The 22,866-nt window shown below is 35.7% G+C and overlaps 1 protein-coding gene across 4 annotated transcripts in view; it reads left to right on the top strand.

Annotated features, from left to right (window-relative positions):
• The window catches only part of RTKN2 (rhotekin 2), a 114,204-nt gene that overhangs the window by 36,143 nt on the left and 55,195 nt on the right, over nt 1-22,866 (top strand). For all 4 annotated transcript variants that reach the window (XM_061405087.1, XM_061405089.1, XM_061405088.1 and 1 more), the window contains 3 exons: nt 10,279-10,332; nt 11,569-11,686; nt 14,133-14,330. In XM_061405087.1, coding sequence (XP_061261071.1) covers nt 10,279-10,332; nt 11,569-11,686; nt 14,133-14,330 — 370 coding nt within the window. The remainder of the gene's footprint in view (nt 1-10,278; nt 10,333-11,568; nt 11,687-14,132; nt 14,331-22,866) is intronic.

Below are 22,866 nucleotides of genomic sequence, written 5' to 3'. Positions count from 1 at the left end.
GCAAGCCCTTTGACAGGACATCAGTGAAGTCATAGAAAACAATAAAGGCAATCCTATTAAAATCAAGAACAAAATGGCATTGTGTATTATATCAATTTTACAACAGAGTTTTAGAAATTCTAGCTAAAATACTAAGAATGAAAGTGACACAGTATTTCTAAGATTTACTTAAAGAAATTAGCAAGTGAGAACAATATGTTTTCAGAAGGGTATATTTCTCATGGTGAATCACCGTAGATGGTGACTGCAGCCATGAAATTAAAAGACGCTTGTTCCTTGGAAAAAAAGCTTTGACAAACCTAGATAGCATATTAAAAAGCAGAGACATTACTTTGCCAACAAAGGTCTGTCTAGTCAAAGCTATTGTTTTTCCAGAAGTCATGTATGGATGTGAGTGTTGGACTATAAAGAAAGCTGAGTGCTGAAGAATTAATGCTTTTAAATGGTGGCACTGGAGAAGATTCTTGAGAATCCCTTGGACTGCAGGAAGATCAAACCAGTTAATCCTAAAGGAAATCAGTCCTGAATATTGATTGGAAGGACTGACGCTGAAGCTGAAACTCCAGTACTTTGGCCACCTGATGCAAACAGCTGATTCATTGGAAAAGACCCTTATGCTGGGAAAAGTTGAAGGCAGGAGGAGAATGGGACGACAGAGGATGAGATGGTTAGATGGCATCACCGACTCGATGGACATGAGTTTGGGTGAACTCCAGGAGTTGGTGATGGACAGGGAGGCCTGGCGTGCTGCAGTTCATGGGGTCGCAAACAGTCAGACAACAGTTAGAACTGGACATGGAACAACAGACTGGTTCCAAATAGGAAAAGGAGTACGTCAAGGCTGTGTATTGTCACTCTGCTTATTTAACTTACATGCAGAGTACATCATGAGAAATGCTGGGCTGGAGGAAGTACAAGCTAGAATCAAGATTGCCGGGAGAAATATCAATAACCTCAGATATGCAGATGACACCACCCTTATGGCAAAAAGTGAAAAAGAACTAAAGAGCCTCTTGATGAAAGTGAAAGAGCAGAGTGAAAAAGTTGGCTTAAAGCTTAACATTCAGAAAAGTAAGATCATGACATCTGGTCCCATCACTTCATGGCAAATAGATGGGGAAACAGTGGAAACAGTGGCTGACTTTATTTTTTGGGGCTCCAAAATCACTGCAGATGGTGACTGCAGCCATGAAATTAAAAGACGCTTACTCCTTGGAAGGAAAGTTATCACCAACCTAGACAGCATATTCCATGGGGTCGCAAAAAGTCGGACACGACTGAGCGACTTCATTTTCACTTTTCACTTTCATGCATTGGACAAGGAAATGGCAACACACTCCAGTGTTCTTGCCTGGATTGTCCCAGGGACGGGGGAGCCTGGTGGGCTGCCGTCTATGGGGTTGCACAGAGTCGGACACTACTGAAGCGACTTAGCAGCAGCAGCACACAGCATGTTAAAAACCAGAGACATTACTTTGTCAACAAAGGCTATGGTTTTTCCAGTGGTCATGTATGGATGTGAGAGTTGGACTATAAAGAGAGCTGAGCACCAGCAAATTGATGCTTTTGAACTGGGGAGTTGGAGAAGATTCTTGAGAGTCCCTTGGACTGCAAGGAGATCCAACCAGTCCATCCTAAAGGAGATCAGTCCTGGGTGTTCATTGGAAGGATTGATGTTGAAGCTGAAACTCCAGTACTTTGGCTACCTCATACGAAGAGCTGACTCATTTGAAAAGACCCTGATGTTGGGAAAGATTGAAGGCAGGAGGAGAATGGGATGGTTAGATGGCCTCACCAACTCGATGGACATGAGTTTGGGTGAACTCCAGGAGTTGATGGACAGGGAGGCCTGGTGTGCTGCGGTTCATGGGGTCGCAAAAAGTCAGACACGACTGAGAAACTGAACTGAACTAATGATGGTCAGCCACATATAAGATACATATTCTTTGAAGTTTAAAGTACCTCTCCTAAGGACTGGGCTAATGGTTGATTCCTTATTTTTAGTTCTACTGGAATAAAATGATAACAGGAGTATTTTCCTGTACAATATAAAAGGTCATGTAACATGGAATTTAGTAAATATTGAGAAGAATCCAACAGTTAATAATATAAAATTCTAGCCAGCATGTGGTTTTGTGTAAGTATAAGATTATCATATGGAAAGAGAAGGAACTATAAAGAAACAGACTGTGTTAGAGATCTAGTCAAATGCCCTCCTTTTACAAATTAGAGACTGAGACTCAGTCTTGTAACTAACTTGTCCAAGCCACTTCTCAGTGTAGAACCAGGACTGATGCCTGAGCCTGACTCTTGTGCTGGGCTCTTATTTACCATATCTGTGTTCTCTCATTTTAAAACTTAATCATATTATTTATTCACTACATTTTTCCTTTAAATTTGGAAAATTAACAAGGAATGAAATGTCTTCTGCCCAGCAACTCTCTAGTTTTTCTCAAAAATGAGCATAATGAGAACAGGATGCAGTTCATAACATTAGAGCACTTGCTTAGCTTCATTAAGGTTAAGAACTTTACACAGGAAAAGGTTTACTTTACATATAATTTAATTTGGCAAACAAACCTTGCATAAAAGTTACAAACTTTAAAACCTCTTTAGTCCGTATCATAGTAACTTTTGTTGTGAAATGGTTTTCTATAATCTTGACATTTTCTTCAGATACACAGTTTTCCAGTTTTAGCTGCCTTATAAGAGCTTCCAAAGACTTCAGTCTCCCTATAGTTTGTTGTTCTTGTAACTGAAGGAGTGTTAGCTCTGCGTGCGTGTGTGTGTGTGTGTGTGTGTGTGTGTGTGTAAATGGAAGAATTGTATAAAACAGATCTTAATGAACTGGATTATGATGGTAGTCACCCAAAGCCAGACATTGTGGAGTGTGACAAATGGGCCTTAAGAAGCGCTGCTGTTAATAAAGCTAGTGAATGTGATGAAAGTCTAGCAGAACTATTCAAATCCCCAAAGGAGGATGCCATCAAGGTTTTGTATTCATTATGTCAGCAAATCTGGAAGACCCAGCAGTGGCCACAGTACTGGAAAAGGTCAGTCCTCATCCCAGTTCCTAAGAAGGGTAGTACCAGAGAATGTGCTGACCGTTGGACAGTTGTACTCATCTCCCATGCCAGTAAGGTCATACTTAAAATCTTGCATGCTAGGCTTCAGCATTATGTGAACCAAGAACTTCCAGATGTCCAAGCTGGGTTTAGAAAAGGAAGAGATCAAATTGCCAACATTTGCTGAATTATAGAGAAAGCAAGGGGATTTCAGAAAAACATCTATGTGTTTCATCAGCTACACTAAAGCCTTTGACTGTGTGGATCATGACAAACTGTGGAAAGCTCTTAGAGAGATGGGAATACCAGACTATCTTACCTGTCTCCTGAGAAGCCTGTATGCAGGTCAAGAGGCAATAGTTAGAACCCTGTATGGAACAACTGATTAGTTCAGGGTTGAGAAAGGAGTACTTCAGGGCTGTCTGCTGTCACCTTGTTTGTTTAATCTATACACTGAGCACATCATGAGAAATGCTGGGCTGGACGAGTTATAAGCTGGAATCAAGATAAGTGGGAGAAACATCAACAACCTCAGATATGCAGATGGTACCACTCTAATGGCAGAAAGCAAAGAGGAGCTAAAGAGTCTCTTGATAATGAGGGTGAAGAAGAGTGAAAGAGCCAGCTTTCACTGGCTAAGACTAAACATAAGACTAAATGTTAAAAAACTAAGATCATGGCATCTGGTCCCATTATTGCACAGCAAATAGAAGGGGGAAAGGTGGAAGTAGTGACAGATTTCCCCTTTTGGGGCTCCAAAATCACTGCAGACGGTGGCTGCAGCCATGAAGTCAGAAGATGATTGCTTGGCAGGAAAGCTATGACAAACCTAGACAGTATGTTGAAAAGGAGAGACATTACTCGGCTGACAAAGGTCTGTATAGTCAAGGCTATGGTCTTCCCAGTGGTCACATACAGTTGTGAGAGCTGGACCGTAAAGAATGCAAAATGCCAAAAAGTTGATGCCTTCGAACTGTGGTGCTGGAGAAGGCTCCTGAAAATCCCTTGGAGAGCAAGGAGATCAAACCAGCCAATCTTAAGGGAGATCATCCCTGAATATTCACTGGAAGGACTGATGCTGAAGCTGAAGCACCAGTATTTTGGTCATCTGATGCGCACAGATGACTCACTGGAAAAGTCCCTGATGCTGGCAAGGATCAAGGGCAGAAGGAGAAGAGGGCATCAGAAGATGAGATGGCTGGACAATATCACTGATAGAATGAACATGAACCTGGGCAAACTCTGGGAGATGGTGAGGGACAGGGAGGCCTGGCGTGCTACAGTCCATGGGGTAGCAAAGCATCTGACACGACTGGCTGGCTGAACAACCATGGTTTCCCTGGTGGCTCAGATGGTAGGAATCAGCCTGCAATGCAGGAGACCTAGGTTCAATCCCTCTATATATTCTTTTTCATATTCTGCTCCATATAAGGTATGAATATAGTTCCCTGGGCTCTGTAGTAGGACCTTGTTTGTCTATTTTATATATATATAGTCTATATTATAATGGGATCTGCTGATCCCAAACTCCTAATTTATCCCTTTCCCGCCCCATTTCCCCTGTGGTAACCGCAAGTTTGTTTTCTATGTCTGTGACTCTGTTTCTGTTTTGTAAATAAGTTCATCTGTGTCATTTTAGATCCCACGTGTAAGTAATACTATATAGTATTTGTGTTTCCCTTTTTCACTTACCTCACTTATGGTAATGTCCGGATATATTCATGTTTCTGAAGATGGCATTATATTATTTCCTTTTTATGGCTGAGTAGTATTTCATTGGAGAAGGAAATGGCAACCCACTCCATGTTCTTGCCTGGAGAATCCCAGGGACAGGGGAGCCTGGTGGGCTTCCGTCTATGGGGTCGCACAGAGTCGGACACAACTGAAGCGACTTAGCAGCAGCAGCAGCAGTATTTCATTATGTATGTGTGTATATACATGTAAAAATATATATACATATACACACACCACATCTTTTTTACCCATTTATCTGTTGGTGATGTTTAAGTTACTTCTGTGTCTTGACTATTGTAAATAGTGCTATGAACATTGTTGTGTGTGTATTTTTTTTTTTTGAATTATAATTTTGTCTGAATGTATGCCCAGGAGTGGAATTGCTGGATCACATAGCAACTCTATTTTTAGTTTTTTGTGGAACCTCCCATACTGTTTTCCATAGTGGCTGCAGCAATTTATATTCCCACCAGCAGTGAGGAGGGTTTCCTTTACCCCACACTGCCTCCGGCACTTATTATTTGTAGACGTTTTAATGATGGCCATCCTGTCCAGTGTGAGATAGTACTTCACTGGTCAGATAATATTTAAGTTCTGACATAGATTTCTCTAATAAAAAGTGATGTTGAGCATCTTTTGATGCACCTCTTGGTCATCTGTATGTCTCCTTTGGAGAAATGTCTATTTAGACTTTCTACCCATTTTCTGATTGAGTTGTTTAGCTTTTTTGTTACTGAGTTGTATGAGCTGTTTGTGTAGTTTGGAAATTAAACTCTTGTTGGTCATATCATTTACAAATATTTTCTCCCAGTCTGTAGGTTGCCTTTTCTTTTCTTTTTTACAATTTCCTTTGCTGTGCAAAAGCTTAAAGTTTGATTAGGTCCCATTTGTTTATTTTTTGCTTTTATTTCTACTGCCTTGGGAGACCTAAGATAACATTGGTATAATAAATGTCGGAGAATGTTTTGCCTGTGTTCTTTTCTAGGAGTTTTATTGTGTCCTGTTTTATGTTTAAGTCTTTAAGCCATTTCTAGTTTATTTTTGTATATGTTGTGAAGGGAGTATTCGAGTTTCGTTGATTTACAGGTAGCTGTCCATTTTCCCACCATCAGTTGTTGAAGAGACTTTTCTCTATTGCATATTCTTACGTCCTTTGTTGAAAATTAATTGGCCATAGGTGTGTGGGTTTATTTTCGGACTCTTTTCTGTTACACTGATCCATATGTCTGTTTTTGTCCCGATGCCATACTGTTTTTGACTGTAACTTTGAGGTCTCATCTGAATCTGGAAGGTTTATGCCTCCAGCTTTGTTCTTTTTCCTCAGGATTGCTTTGGCAATTCTGGGTCTTTTATGGTCCTATATAAATTTTAGGGTTTTTCTAGTTTTGTGTAAAATGATGGATAATTTGACAGGGCTTGCATTAAATATGTAGATTGCTTTGGATAGTAAGGCCATTTTAACACTGTAAATTATAATTCAAGAGCATAGTATACCTTTTCACTTCTTTAACACACACACACACACACACAGAAGTCGCTCAGTCGTGTCCAACTCTTTGCGACCCCATGGATTGTAGCCCACCAGGCTCCTCGGTCCATGGGATTTTCCAGGCATGAATACTGGAGTGAGTTGCCGTTTCCTTCTCCAGGTCACTTCTTTAAGTCATCTTTAATTTCCTTTATCAGTATTTTTATAATTCTCAGCATATAAATTACCTCCTTGATCAGGTTTATTTCTAAATATTTTTATTTTTTTGATGTGATTTTAAAAGCACCTTTTTAAAACTTTCCCTTTCTGATATTTCATTGTTAATTGTAGAGAAATGCAACAGATTTCTTTATGTTAATTTTGTATCCTGCTACCTTGATGAATTTGTTAGTTCTAATGTTTTTGGGTGGAGTCTTTTAAGGTTCTCTGTAGTATCCTGTCTTCTGCATATAATGATAATTTTACCCCTTTTCCTTCCAATTTGGATATCTCGTATTTCTTTTCGTTGTTGTTGTCTGATTGCTGCGGCTAGGACTTCCAATGCTATGTTGAATAGAAGTGGTGACGGAATTTCCTGGCAGTCCCGTGGTTAAGTCTCAGTGCTTTCACTGCCATGGACTTGGGTTTAATCCCTGGTTGGGGAACTAAGATCCCACAAGCCATGAGGTGCAGCCAAAAAAAAAAAAAACAAACTAAGTGGTGGAAGTGGGTTGCATTGTCTTGTTCTAGAATTTAGTGGGAAAGCTTTCAACTTTTTATTGTTGAATATTATGTTGGCTATAGATTTGTCATAAATAGGTTTTATTATGTCGAGATATGTTCCCGCTACTGTGGTAAGAGTTGTTTTTTTTTTTTAATCATAAATGGATGTTGAATTTTATCAGGTGTTTTTTCTGCATCCATTGAGATAGATGATCATGTGTTTTTGTCCTTTGGTTGATATGGTGTATCACATTGATTGATTTGCATATGTTGAACCATCATTGTGACCCTGGGATAAATCCAACTTGATTGTGGTGTATGATCTTTTTTATGTGTTGTTTGATTTGGTTTGTTAGTATTTTGTTGATAGATTTTGGATCTGTGTTTATCAAGGATGTGCTCTGTGCTTAGTCACTCAGTTGTGTCTGACTGTTTTTCCATGCGATTCTCTAAGCAAGAATATTGGAGTGGGCGGCCATTCCCTTCTGCAAGGGATCTTCTCAACCCAAGGGTTGAACCTGGGTCTCCGTATTGTAGGCAGACTCTTTACCATCAGAGCCATTTTGTTGAGAATTTTTTGATCTGTATTTATCAAAGTTATTGGCCTGTAACTTTCTCTTTTGATAGTGTCTTTGTCTGGTTTTGATATAAGGGTGATGGTGGCTTCATAGAATGACTTTGGAAGTGTTCCCTCCTCTTCAGTCTTTTGGTTGAGTTTGAGAAGGATCAGTGTAAGTTCTTTTTATGTTTGGTAGAATTCCCCAGAGAAACCATCCAGTCCTGGATTTTTTTGTGGGGAGTTTTTATTTTGTTTTTTACAGATTCTTTTGACTTATGGGAAAGATTGACAGCAAAAGGAGAAGAGGGTGGCAGAAGATGAGATGGTTACATAGTGTCACTGACTCAGTGAACACAAATTTGAGCAAACTCCGGGAGATAGTGATAACAGAGGAGCCTGGTGAGCTGCAGTCCATGGGATTGCAGAGAGTAGGACACAGTTTAACAACTGACAGCAACAACAACAAATGTCACTTCTAGTGATTGATCTCTTCAAATTATGTTTCTTCATGATTCCATTTTGGTGGACTGTTTTTGGAAGTCGTCTATTTCTTTCAGGTTGTCCAATCTGTTGGCATATAATTGTGCATAGTGTTCTCTTATGGGTTTCTGTATTTCTGCAGTATCTGTTATTTCTCCTCTTTCATTTCTTTCTTTTTTTTTTTTTTAATTTGGATCCTCTTTCTTAGTGAGCCTGACCAGAGGTTTGTTGATTTTGTTTACCCTTTCAAAAAAACAGCTCTTGGTTTTATTGATTTTTTCCCCTATAGTTTTAAAATATCTATTTAATATATTTCCTCTTTGATATTTATTGTTTTCTTCCTTCTGCTGACATTAGGTTTTGTTTGCTCTTCTTTTTCTAATACTTTGAGTTGGTAGATGAGGTTGTTCATTTGAGATCTTTGTTTTTTTGAGGAAGATCTGTATTGCTGCATCCTATAGACTTTGTATGGTTGTGTTTTCACAGTTAAACTTAGTTGATATTTTGAGGATATTATATTCAAAAAATCCAGAATATATATTCTTTCCAAGTGCACATGCAGCATTCTCTAGGATAGACCCACATACTTGGATACAAAGCAAGCCTCAACAAATTTAAGAGGATGGAAATTTTTTAAAGCATCTTTTCTGTACACAATGGCATGAAACTGGAAGTAAACCACACAAAGAAACAAGAAAAAGCAATTAGATGGAGACTAGACAACATGATACTAAAAGACTAATGGGTTGATGATGAAATCAAAGAGGAAATAAGAAAATAGTTTGAGATAAATGACAGTGAAAACACAATCATAAATTAGTAGATATATTTTCAAAATTATTGTTGGATGAGATATGTGTAAAATATTTGGTTTGACACAAGAAGAACTCAATAGAATAATGTTTTATTTTTCTCACTTTTTGATAAAAATTAGTGCTAAACGAGCAGTGGGAAGAGCACTCATACGTGTCTACCTAGTTAGGAAGCATAAGAACAGAGTAATATAAAGCTTTTCTAGAAAGGAAATTGAAAATAGGAACTAAGAACCTTAGAAAGAATTCTAAACAAAATTGTAGACAAAAGATCATGGAATCTAAAAGTGAAGCACAGCATAAAGATAGCCAAATAGCTTATGTTCATAAAGAATTTAATTATTTGAAAGTGGCTTAATTAATAGGTATGAAAAAATTGGCACATAAACTTCCAAAGTGTAATAGGGAAATGTTTTAAACAGAAAATTTCCACAAAATTCGGAAATTTGTACTCTGAGTACAAAATTAAAACTAACTTCACTTTACCATTGAGATCTCTACTGTGCTGTGTTATGCTGTAATTGCTCATCTTAATCTATTTGGTAAAATCTTAATTCTCAAACTTTGAAAATATGCAGATAGCATAAGAATGTCAAAGGAAAGTTGTTACTCCATAAGGTTAACTTAGTATTAAAAGTAAAAGGAAGAATGGAGGAAACTAGGAAGAACAAATGTTGGCTGTTTGAAAGCTCTAGATTAATTTCTGGAATAAATTTATTATTTATTAAACTTAGAATTTGAAGAATATGTGAATGAGAGAAGTATGTTTAGATCACTTTTAGAATATAGGCCCTTTGTTGGCCTGAAAGAAGTAATACATTCCTCTTTTTAGTTTTATTTCTTAAGGAAAATGCTACAGTTTGTAGCATGAATATATAAAGATCTGCAAATTCTTTTGTAGACAAGTTAAATCTTCCTAATGGAAAGATCTTGGATTTGTTTGTCAAGAGTTGGGTCTCTTCCAGAAACCAGTAATCTTATATAAGTCACTTAATTTTTTTCATCTTTAAAGTTTACATAGTGGATAAAAGTTCGTTCTAAAGTTATTTCTACCTCTTCTGTTCTATGATTTTGAAATTTATTTAACTACGTTTGCTGCTACTGCTTACCCAAAATATAAATTTAACACTAGGTTACCCAAATTTTGCCTGTTTCAAAAGCGTAAATCACAAAAATTTTATAACAAAAGCTTATTATAGGTGCTACTTAATAAATTAATTTCTTGAGTAATACTTGGTGAGGTTTAAGTGTAAGATTTTATATTCCTAGTCTAAGCTATGTTTAAGAGAAAATATTACTATGTTAGTATATTTAATAATAAATAAATATTGGTTTTGATGGTCAGAATCCATTATGGAATACAGAGGTTTACGTTATGCTAAGAAATGAAATTTACCAAAATTATTCCTTGTCATTTCTTTTTCCCCTCCATTGTAGATATTCGTATACCACTAATGTGGAAAGACTCTGATCACTTCAGCAATAAAGAACGTATGTATGATTTTGATTGTAATTGACGTATTTTCTTTAGTATGTAGTAAATTTGAGATAATTGGGAGAAAAAGCTGCACCCACCCTGAAATAAATGTCATTTGACGGAATAAGCACAATCTTACTGATAGGAACCTGTGCAAGGATGCCAACAGGTAATAGAGAAGGAAATTGTGAAACAAAAGGAGATGTTTGAGTGAAGTAGTAAAGGCCACATTGTTTGACCAGAAATATTGGAGATTTTTTTTGCCTTGTTCTCTTCCTTCAGATTATTTAATGGGATATAAGAAAAAAAGATTTTTAGCTTGATCTAATTTTTCTTCCCCTTCAGCGTTATATAGCTTTATATAGTCTTAACAAATCCATGCATGGCTTGGGTCATGGAAATTAACCTCAAATGATTTGTAGCTGTTACAGGCAATGCAGAAAAGTTATGACAATCCTTTATCTTTCTTGTCTATTATGATAGCTTTGTTCCTCATACTTTAAGCCTGAATCATATTGAGCATAATTAGTTTTATATGAAAAATACAAAATCAGGTTAGTATATTTGTTATTCATTTAAGAAATATATTAGTTTATAAAGGAATACATGTGGGAATTAAGTGTATCTTTCTGATTACTATAGAGAATTAAGTTTATCTGAAGAGCTCCATTTTCTCAGTAATGAGGATTTAGTCTTTTAATCACCTAATACTTTAAAAATATATATATTAAATTAGAAAGTCCAGCAGCTATGGTTTTTGTGTTCACATCTCTACTTTTTATTGTTTTTGTAGTTTCCCCCCTCTCTATTTGGTGGAAAATGTTTTGTTGTTAATGTGTCTGCTCCTAACCTTTTAAAATAGAAAACTTATTTTTATTAAGTATATTTGGAAGCCAAAATGACAGGGGTAATAGTATATATGTAGTGCTAAATTTGCTATTAATTAAAGCTTAAGGAGTTTCCTAGGAATAAAATTTATGAGTTTGGTGGTTACTTTAGACTGCTGAGAGGCCTATATTTTTAACTTTATTTTTTGATACTCCGTAGTTTAGTTGTATTTGAGTTGAGCAAGCAATTAATATATACTGACAAAACAGTCTCAATAAAAAGTTAAAGGATTACAGTGTACAATGTATGAAAATAAGAATCTATTAACAAATATTTAGGCTATTTTTTCAAGTAGATTTTAACATAATATAGGCATGACTCATCACATGAGTCATCGTTTTAATGTTGTTTTTCTTTTCTAGGATCACAGCACTATGCCATTTTTTGTTTATTCAAACTGGGAGCTGAAGTTTTTGATACTGAGATGGTGATTGTGGATAAAACAATCACAGATATATGTTTTGAAAATGTGACCATATTGTAAGTATTTTTTAAATCTTATTTGAAGGAAAAGAACCTAAAATTCTACCTTTTTCAGAGGAAGGCAAAGTTATTGACTTATTTTTGAAGCATTAAAATCTTTAACTGTTCAAATTGATTTTGAACGTTGCATTATTTATAAGCCATTTCTGGATTTGAAATTTTTCCAATGTAAAATAAAGTGGAAATCATATAATATTAGTAGTAAAACTATGAATACAGTGGCATATCATTATAACATGATTTTATATAGAATGAGTTTGAGCATAAAACAGATTCTTATTACATCTCATATAGGAGGTTTACTTACAGAAATACTAAAATAGTGTAACAACTTTATTAGATAGTTCTGAAATATGTACTGTAGAAAAAGCACTTTAGTAAAATTTCAAGATGTTCTTTTTCTTATGGTGCACTTCTTTCATGTACTCCAAAACAATAAAAAATTGGGTGATCCTCAGGGCCATTTTTATTGCCCTGCTCTTTTACAAGCTTATTTTATTGTGGTCATAATATAGAACCAGAAAGAACTCTTATGGTAGCCATAGAAATCATTTTTAACTAATATAAGTTTTTCCTGGCATTTTTTTCTATTGGCCTAAATCAGCATGCGATTTATATTTCTTACAGGGTTTCAAAGACAGTATCTTCATATTGAAATACTACTAACTACTTATCAATTAAAATGAAATCCATATATATGATTTTTCCAATCTTTAGTTATGGAACTATATACAGTTGAGATTGAAAGTACTAGTTTTGCCACGCATGTAGCATTAAAAAAAGAACTATTACAACCATGTTTTGGGGCTTTGGTTCACTGTTCCCTAAGTAATTGTGCAACACAGAAAAATAAAGTACTTTTTTTGTGTGTAATTAGTAGTGTAGACCATCTTATAAGCTCTGTTGAACCAAAGGAATTTACTTAGGATCCCCCAAATATTACCACATGTTTACATAATGTAGACTAAAAAATTAATTTTTATTATATATCTAAATATATTTATTTCCATTATCAACTATTATAGTGCATTTTTTCATGGCAAAATTGTCCTGTTAATGGACTCTTCTTCACAACAATTTGCTTTTGTTTATTTTCACCACAAAGGAAAAAAATCATAATTTTTTTCACAGAATAGTGCAAGTTCCTTGGGAAGACAACTCATGATTTATAATTTTTTAATAATTCTGTAAATATTTCAAATTGTTCTAAAAATAACTGCTCACAAATGTTCTAAATGTTGTTTTAAAATGTGCTTTTTGTTATGATTGTTTTAATAAGTATTCAGTATTTATGAATCCCTGGTTTTTCTCTAAATATTGACATTTGTTAGTCATTACCAAGAATACTGTATGTTTAAAAGTTGCCAAATAATAAACTATAAAAGTATTTCAAATTAAATTATTCCTTGGATTTATTCAAACTATAGATTGGCTATTTAAATCTTAAAAAGTCTATTCTGTGTGTTTAAAATCTCTGAGACTGATGGATCTTCCTTTACAGGCAAAATCTGCTGATGGACCTCTTTTGCAATTTTAAGTATATTTTATTAGTAGTAATATCACCACAGTCTTTTATTGTAAAGATAGTTCATTGTGTCTGAGAAAGAACAAAGCCAGTCTTGACATTGAATATTTTATGCATATTTTTAATACATACTGAATATATTTTATGCTAGATTAAGAATACAAATATTATCAAGACTTCACTCCACCTCAAGGAGTTCATGCCTTGAAGTCTCTCTCTCTTTTTTAAGATTGGTACTATTTATATTTATGCTGGGTGCTAATGCACAAAGTTTATTTGTTGTAGCATTGTGCATTTTTACAGATACATCTAATGTTTGGTGAAGTATATCTCTTTATATTCGTTTGTTTTCTCCTGAATAACCAAGTAGTGAAATGTTAGAGTTATTAGGTACAAAGGTGGAGCAGGAAGGAGGGGCACATTGTTGAGTGGACTGTAAGCACTTTATGAAAAAGATAACGAAAACTCAAGGTTTCAGCAGAAGAAGCCTTTTGTTTAATTTTCTTTCCTTTTTGTTTTCACATCTTTTCCTTTTGAGGAATGGTCATTTCAGGAAATCACACATATAATGTAAATGCCTTAAAATAATTATATTAAGGGAACAAAAAAGAACAATAGCATTGGCAACAAAACGACCAGGGCATTTTATTCTTTTTCTTTAAGTAATTTGCCTGAATATATTGTTTACATTGAGTTAAAATCGCCCTACTTCAGAAGCTGGTAGCTCTAGAAGTTGCAGTGACCCTCTCAAGTCATTTAGATACTAAATAAACTCAGGGAGATTCTATCTTATTAATATATATTAACATAAACCTGTTCCAAATGCTGCTTTGAAAAGTTACAAAAACATCAGAGGGTGTTGTAATTTTATTTTCTTCTAAGTTAAATTTCTAACATTATGATTGTCCTTGTTTTTAGTAAGGAAGCAGGGCCAGACTTTCAGATAAAGGTGGAAGTATATAGTTGCTGTACAGAAGAATCTTCTATAACTAATACACCAAAAAAATTAGCTAAGAAACTGAAAACATCTATAAGCAAAGCTACAGGGAAGAAAATCAGTTCAGTGCTTCAAGAAGATCGTGAAATCACGTGCTTGTCCTTCAGTTCTTCAATTTAGTAAGTTTTCTAATACAATATTTATAGAGACATAGTATAATTATGTATTTGTGACATTTTAGAGTATTGTATGTGGTGAATATGTTTACATTTTAAATGGGAAAAGACATCCTGAAGCAGTAACAAAACTTGGTTGTCTGACATTTACCCAGCTGAGGTGGTATGTTCCTTTGAAAGTAGAAAGTTGGGTGACAGTGTGTTTTTAGTGATTTGAAATTCCAAGATCTACCAGAAAGATGACATTTTTTTCTTGAAAAGGAACTAGCTATAAATCAAACTGTTTGCTCCGTATCAGTCTACTAATTGAATTTCTGAATATATGTCATGCTTTCAGTCTTACAGATTTTTAAAAAATATCTTACTATAGCAAAATCACATTACCATTATCACACCTAACAAAATAAAAAATTAGTCCTAAATATGATCTTATAGCCATTCTTTGTTCAAATTGCCCCAATTCTGAAGTTCTCTTCTGATTTGTGCAAGTCAAGGTCCAAACAAGGTCTGTAACATTGCATTTATGTGAATCTTTTAAGTTTCTTTTACTCTTTAACAAGTTTCTGTTCCTTTGCCAACATGTATTGAAGAAGCTAGATCTTGTAGATTTCCTAAATTTTCAATTTATCTGATTACATCTTTGTGATCTTTTTAAAATATGTTTTTCTATCCCTTGTGCTCCTATAGCTTGCAGTTAGATCTAGAGGACTGATTAGTTTCAGATTCTCTTCTAGGGCAGGAATATTTCATATTGATTATATGTACTTTCTACTGTATCCCATTTGTAGGTCTTGTTTCACCTTCAGCTGTGTTAAAACTGATCAGTGGGTTCAGGTGTTGTTAGCCTGATACATCCATTGTCAAGTTCCCTATCAATGTTACATCTAATAGTTTTAGCAGCTGTGACTGATCATTATTACATTAAGGATTATAATTTAGTGGCTTTCTAAATTTGTCCTACATTTGTTTATTTATTTTTCTATATGCAGTCATTTTAAACAGTTTTATTTATTTTTAGTTGAAGGATAACTGCTTTACAATATTGCGGATTTATTTTTAAATCTGGAATTCTCTCAATAATTTTCCTTCATGAACTCTGTATAAATGCAAAAAATTCATGAAGGAAAAGGAGGAAAAAATATACTTAATTCTTTTATTTACCCAATTTTACTGTCTGAGCCACGAGGGAAGCCTTATCTACCCAGTTTTAGAATAATAATTTGATATCCTTGCATGGAGGTGATTAGTGTTTTGTTTTATTTGAACTCCTGAAGTTTTATTTGTGTTTCAATCTAATGCAGTTGTTATTCTCTTCGAAGGCAAATTGCCCCATCTTTGATCAATGGGAACCCCTAAGCTGACTCAGCATCTTTTTGCCACAGCCTAATCAGAGGAGCCTGGCAGTCTGCAGTCCATAGGGTCGCAAAGTTGGACATGACTGAAGCGACTCAGCAGGCACATACAATCTCTAATTAGCTTCTTTGCTTTGTGACCAGGGAACATGTTCCGTGTTCATGTTTTATTTTTCAGCTCACACTAGAATCACCACCTCTGCAAGGAGCCCTGGTTTCTTTCAGATACTTTCTTTAAACATTGTGTTTGTTGCTTTACAAGTGGTTTTATCTTTCTTCCTTAGGAAAACTGTTGTACAGGCGGCATTCCTAGAATTTCTTTGCATGTTGGCTCTTCAGCATGTCAATAATTTTACTATAATTATAAAGCAAAATATTTTAGGTGTACATCCTGGAAATCTCAGTCATCAGAATATAGCTAATTAGCTTTCATATCAGTTATATTACATGTGAAAAATGCCTTGGGACTTTAGCAATGTGGCTTTCAGTTTATTTTGATTGAGACCACGAGTAAAAAATGCATTTTATATCATTACTGAATACACAGTACCATCAGCAGTCAGATTTCATGAAACAATACTTAGCTCTTGCTATTTATAGTATAGCCATTAGACTTCTTTTATTCTAGGTATCTTCAGTTTTTTTTAAATGCTGTTTATGAATCAGTAAATTGATTTCATGATTCTTGAATGGGTGCCATCTATTGAAGAACAGTCATATAAGATATGTCTTTATAATATAAATGTCATTAAAAAGGAGGAAGCGAGACCCTTTAATTTTCCCTCTTTAGAATTTTAAGGCCAACTTAAAACTTTTCTAGATTAAGATTATATCAAATATTTGCTAGAAAATGTTTTAATTCAACTATAAGGTAATGAAACTATACTTTTTGATGAATAAATGAGCAATTATATTTCTAGTTTGAAACATAGATTTTAGAATTGAAAGAGACCTTAGAGGTAATCACCAAATACAGTAGTGTTAAAATGTTTTTAAGCAGCAAAATTCTTTATTTAGAAAATGGCAGTACCAGTAGTGTCCTGAACAAGTATTTCCTGGGCCTCAGTTTTCTAATACGAAAGGTAAGGATGCTTAGGCATAATCATTTATTTTAAGAAGGCTCCCTAGATCGCTTCTTGGCCTTTTGGCTAAGATCAAGTATAGAAGCCTCCTTAGAGACATTTTAGGGTTTCCTGGACCTTTCAAGCATGTAAAAACAATACTTGGGCTTTTCACACAGTTCAAAACGTCATGATTTCGGTACTTGATTTTTTATCCTGTCATTTATTATTTGTGTGACCCAGGACAGGTTAATCTACTCTCTGGGTTTTTCTTTTTCCCTCTGTAAAAAGGGAATAATAATAATGGAATAATATTTAACTCCATAGGATCATTATGAGGTTCAGAAAGATAATTCATGAACTTGGTATGTTGTGAGCATTTAATGAATGTAGCTCTTACCATTATTGTTACTGTTTTTACTGTTCTGCGATCAATGCTTTTTCTGAAAAATTTTATTTAAAAAATTCATGCTGAAGCACTGCATGAAGAAACCTTCCTAGGATTATAAAGTGTAGGCAGGGTCTTCCCTGGTGGCTTAGTGGTAAAGAATCCACCTGCCAGTGCAGAAGACATGGGTTTGATCCCTAGTTTGGGAGGATCCCACATGCTGCAAAACAACTAAGACCACGCACGAACCCATTTGCTACAAGTACTGAAGCTCGTGTGCCCCAGAGCCTGTGCTCCCCAACAAGAGAAGCCCCCGCGGGCAATGAGAAGCCCACCAACCACAGTGAAGAGTGGTCCCCACTCACCACAACTAGAGAAAAGCCCACACAGCAACAAAGACCCAGCACAGCCAATAAATAAATACAACTATATTTAAAAATGAAGGCAGATATTTTAAAATTTAAATCCAATGATTATAATTTCATAGAAGATAATCTAAGTAATTAAATATAAATTTAATATTTTATATATAGTAATAATTATATATAAATCTAAGTGATTTGCCAGCAAAGGTCCATCTAGTCAAGGCTATGGTTTTTCCACTGGTCATGTATGGATGTGAGAGTTGAACTATAAAGAAGGCTGAGCACTGAAAAATTGATACTTTTGAACTATGGTGTTGGAGAAGACTCTTGAGAGTCCCTTGGACTGCAAGGAGATCCAACCAGTCCATCCTAAAGGAGATCAGTCCTGGGTGTTCATTGGAGGGCATGATATTGAAGCTGAAACTCCAATACTTTGGCCACCTGATGAGAAGAGCTGACTCATTTGAAAAGATCCTGATGCTGGGAAAGATTTAGGGCAGGAGGAGAAGGGGATGACAGAGGATGAGATGGTTGGATGGCATCACCAACTCGATGGACATGGGTTTGGGTGTACTCTGGGAGTTGGTAATGGACAGGGAGGCCTGGTGTGCTGCAGTTCATGGGGTTGCAAAGAGTTGGACATGACTGAGCAACTGAAATGAATTGAATCTAAGTGATATTATAATTTATATTTAACCTATACTCTTCTTCAATGACTAGAAGTGTTTTTGAGAATAACATTGTTGATATTAAGTTCTTTGTAACAGGGACTGACATATTTGTCTTGAAGTGTTCATTATTCTATTCAGGTTCGTCATTCTATTTTGTTGTTGTTTAGTCGCTAAGTCATGTCCAACTCTTTTGTGACCCTGTGGACTGTAGCCCACCAGGCTTCTCTGTCCATGGGATTTTGCAGGCAAGAACAGTGGAGTGGGTTACCATTTCCTTCTCCAGGGAATCCTCCTGACCCAAGGATAATTCTATTTGGTTTATACCTAAATCAAAATATCAGTTTTCCTTATCAACATTTCCCATGAAACTTGTATGGAATTTGCTTATTTATATCATTGAAGCTGATCAAAAGATAGGGTAAAACCTTTTATAGCATTTTACCAATTTATATTCTTTTAATACCAGCATTTCTTTTGAGCTTTTGGTGTGAATGCTGAGTGTGCCAAGTTAAACTCATAGCCCAGGACCAGTCTTACCTGATCCTTCCTTAACTGACCTCTTCAGCACCCTGGTAGGAGTTTCAGAATAGCAGTAGTGATCAAAATTCCTAAAAGGATCAGCTTTTATTTCTTTAATAGTGATTTAGTTGAATGAGAAGATTCCTAACATAGCTTTTAATTTTTAACCAAAATGGGCAAAATATATCTTCTCTAGTAATATGTCATGTGACCAAATATAGCTGTTCTTCCTTACAAAGAGTACATTTTTTTTTCAGACTTCCATTTAAAGTAGTCATTTATTTTTTTTTTGAAGTATATTACAAGTATATTTCAGAGAAGGCAATGGCACCCCACTCCAGTACTCTTGCCTGGAAAATCCCATGGTTGGAGGAGCCTGGAAGGCTGCAGTCCATGGGGTCGCTGAGGGTCGGACACAACTGAGAGACTTCACTTTCACTTTTCACTTTCATGCATTGGTTTTATAATGTTTTTGGAACCCTTGCTGCATCAAATGTTACAACAATTGGCCTATTTGTTAAAAAAATGTAGCTGATTAAACTTTTGGGAACTCAATATTAGGGTTGGCTTAAAAGAATGAGTGTAATGTTTTAGTAAGAAAATGTTATCCTGACAAGAATGCTTTAAAAGTGAGATCATTGTTGATTTTGGAAGCATTGGCATTGTAATTAGTCATGGTTTAAAAATGAAGTAACTTGAAATATCATCATAAAGTATTGTTTGATCTGAAAGAAGACAGTGAACATTTTTGGTAATTCTTAGCATGCTCCCTGGTGTGATTCATTTATTCGTTTTATTTGTGGAATTTAGCTTACTGAAATTCCTGTAACTAGATTTTTCCCAGTGTTTCTAAGAGCTGAATTAACTATTTTATGTACCTTGAGAACCAATTAGTACATTATTCTTCACTGTATAAATATACATCATTTTAAACAATTATCTTGTGGAAACTAGTATAATTGAGAGTGATTATTTACTTGACAGAAAAGTATTAACTGAAAAATAACTAAATATTAACTAAAAAAATAGGCCATTATACTACATTTTAAATTAATTAAGCAAATATCTTTGTGCAGAATAACTGGATTATTTATGTTTTGAGAAACGGTGATGTTGATGGTTTGGTAGTGTGAAAGATGATGCAGTGTTCAAGATTAACTAAGGAATTACTCAGCTATGGGGTATAATTTTATTTATTTATTCGTTTAATCATTTTAGAAATGATTATTCAGCAGTTGTATCATGTGGTACTTTGGATTTAAAGCTTAGTAAGCCATGTTTCCTGCACTCAGAATTCTTGCAATAGTAAAAGATAGTATGTATCTGTTTTAATAGACAATTACCTTAATTAAACTGTTAATGAAGTATAAAGGGTAGTGGTAGTAAGTATAGTGTAATGGGATTCTGTTTCCAGTGTACTACTTGCTAACTACAGGCAAGTCAGTTAAACTGCACATAGGTAGATGTAGTATTGTAATGCTTTGCATGTTTTGATTTTTAGGGGAGGGTTTTCATCCTGCTACTTCACAAATCCTACAACATTGTTTATTTCATTGTGTGTGCACTTAGCTGCTCAGTCGTGTCCGACTCGGACTGTAGCCTGCCAAACTCCTCTGTCCATGGGATTTTTCAGGCAAGAATACTGGAGCAGTTTGCCATTTCCTCCTCCAGGGAATCTTCCTGTCCCAGGGATCAAACCTGCATCTCCTGTGTCTCCTGCATTGCAGGTGGATTCTTTACCTGCTGAGTCATTGGGGAAACCCAGTTACTTCATTATAAAAGTAATATAAACTTTAGAAATAGAACCTAGACAGAGAAAAAAGTGTATTCAGTTTATTATAGATCAATTGGGCTTCCCTAATTGCTCAGTTGGTAAAGAGTCTGACTGCAATGCAGGAGACCCCAGTTCGATTCCTGGGTCAGGAAGATCTGCTGGAGAAGAGATAGGCTATCCACTCCAGTGTTCTTGGGTTTCCCTTGTGGCTCAGCTGGTAAAGAATCTGCCTGCAATGCGGGAAATCTGGGTGTGATCCCTTGGTTGGGAAGATCCTCTGGAGAAGGGAAAGGCTACCCACCCCAGTATTCTGACCTGGAGAATTCCATAGACTGTATAGTCCATGGGGTCACAAAGAGTTGGACATACCTGAGTGACTTTCACTTTTACTTTATAGATCCAGTCAGTTCAGTTCACTCACTCAGTTGTGTCCGACTCTGCGATGTCATGGACTGCAGCACGCCAGGCCTCCCTGTCCATCAGCTCCCAGAGCTTGCTCAAGCTCATGTCCATCGAGTTGGTGATGCTCTCCAACCATCTCATCCTCTGTTGTTCCATTTTCCTCCTGCCTTCATTCTTTCCCAACATTAGGGTCTTTTCCAATGAGTCAGTTTTTCACATCAGGTGGCCAAAGTATTGGAGTTTCAGCTTCAGCATCAATCCTTGCAATGAACATTCAGGACTGATTTCCTTTAGTATCAGTTGGATCTCCTTGCAGTCCAAGGGACTCTCAAGAGTCTTCTCCAGCACCACTGTTCAAAAGCATTAATTCTTCGGCACTCACCTTTCTTTATAGTCCAACTCTCACATCCATACGTGACTTCTGGAAAAACCATAGCTTTGACTAGATGGACCTTTTTTTGGCAAAGTAATTTCTCTGCTTTTTAATATGCTGTCTAGGTTGGTCATAGCTTTTCTTCCAAGGAGGAAGTGTCTTTTAATTTCATGGCTGCAGTCACCATCTGTAGTGATTTTGTAGCCCCCCAAAATAAAGTCTCTCATTGTTTTGCCATCTATTTGCCATAAAGTGATGGGACCAGATGCCATGATCTTAGTTTTCTGAATATTGTGTTTTAAGGCAACTTTTTCACTCTCCTCTTTCACTTTCATCAAGAGGCTCTTTAGTTCTTCTTCACTTTGCCATGAGGGTGGTATCATCTGCTTATCTGAGATTATTGATATTTCTCCCAGCAATCTTGATTCCAGCTTGTGCATAGTTTTTATAATTTTGAACTGATATTTTTCCTCCAGGTTTTAAAGTAACTAGCTTTGTGAGGTATATATATATTCATAATTATGCTATACATTCATATATATATACGTGTGTATATATGTACACACACACATTTTTTCCTTGAGTTATTACAGAGTCTTTATATGATCATTTTAAAGACCACATTATCTATCAATTGGTTCTATCATACTTTATTCTTGGGGGAGGTTATCAATAACTTTTTTTTGTATTGTTATTTTAAGATGTGTAATTCATTGGAAACAGAGGCAAATGTATTACATGTTTATCTCAAATAGTTGAGGAAAAGATGTCTTAGCCACAATTATTTTATAAGGCCTGAGAAAAAAATCAACAGACATTTGGATCATCACACAATTTTAGCCTATTCTGCCACACAGGTTGCCACCTCTGCAATGCACTTGGTACAAATGCACAGCCTGTAACATCGCTACTTCCTGTGTACACTAAAAGCAGTATTTCATATTCCATTGTGTATGGAAATGATGCTGTTCTTGAAGTGAAGAATACTTTAATACTTTTAGTGGTCAGTAAGAATAAATTACATCACTCCTAAAAGTAAAACACCGAATTATCTTCATTCTTTCTCTCCCAGTCTCTGCTTCTTACCATTTCAGATAATATTTCTTGATGAATTTAAAATGCATGCAGACTGTTCATCTAATACCTTGACCTCTAAGTTTCATGACTTCCTTGCCTCTGGTGATCTTGTGCCTGTTTTAGCCATCCATCCCACAGTTGTACCCTAGATCTTGTCATTACTAATAATTGCACATGGTCTGTGTAGTAATATCAAATGATATCTACCACCTCTCACATTTCCAGCTTTCTCTGTTCAATATTCTGACTCCAATTAGCTTAAATTCCTTGATTTACCACTTTATTATTTTCTATTATTTCTCTCCTTTTGTTATACTTACTTTGGGGAAACTTCAGTTCAGTTCAGTCACTCAGTCATGTCCTACGCTTTGTGATCCCATGGACCGCTTCACGCTAGGCTTCCCTGTCCATCACCAACTCCCGGAGCTTACTCAAAGTCAAGTCCATCGAGTTGGTAATGCCATCCAACCATCTCGTCCTCTGTCATCCCCTTCTCCTCCTGCCTTCAATCTTTCCCAGTATCAGGGTCTTTTCCAATGAGTCAGTTCTTCATATCA

Source organism: Bos javanicus, chromosome 28 (genome assembly GCF_032452875.1).
Source record: "Bos javanicus breed banteng chromosome 28, ARS-OSU_banteng_1.0, whole genome shotgun sequence".
Lineage (NCBI taxonomy): Eukaryota > Metazoa > Chordata > Mammalia > Artiodactyla > Bovidae > Bos > Bos javanicus.
This window is presented reverse-complemented; position numbering and strand designations above follow the sequence as displayed.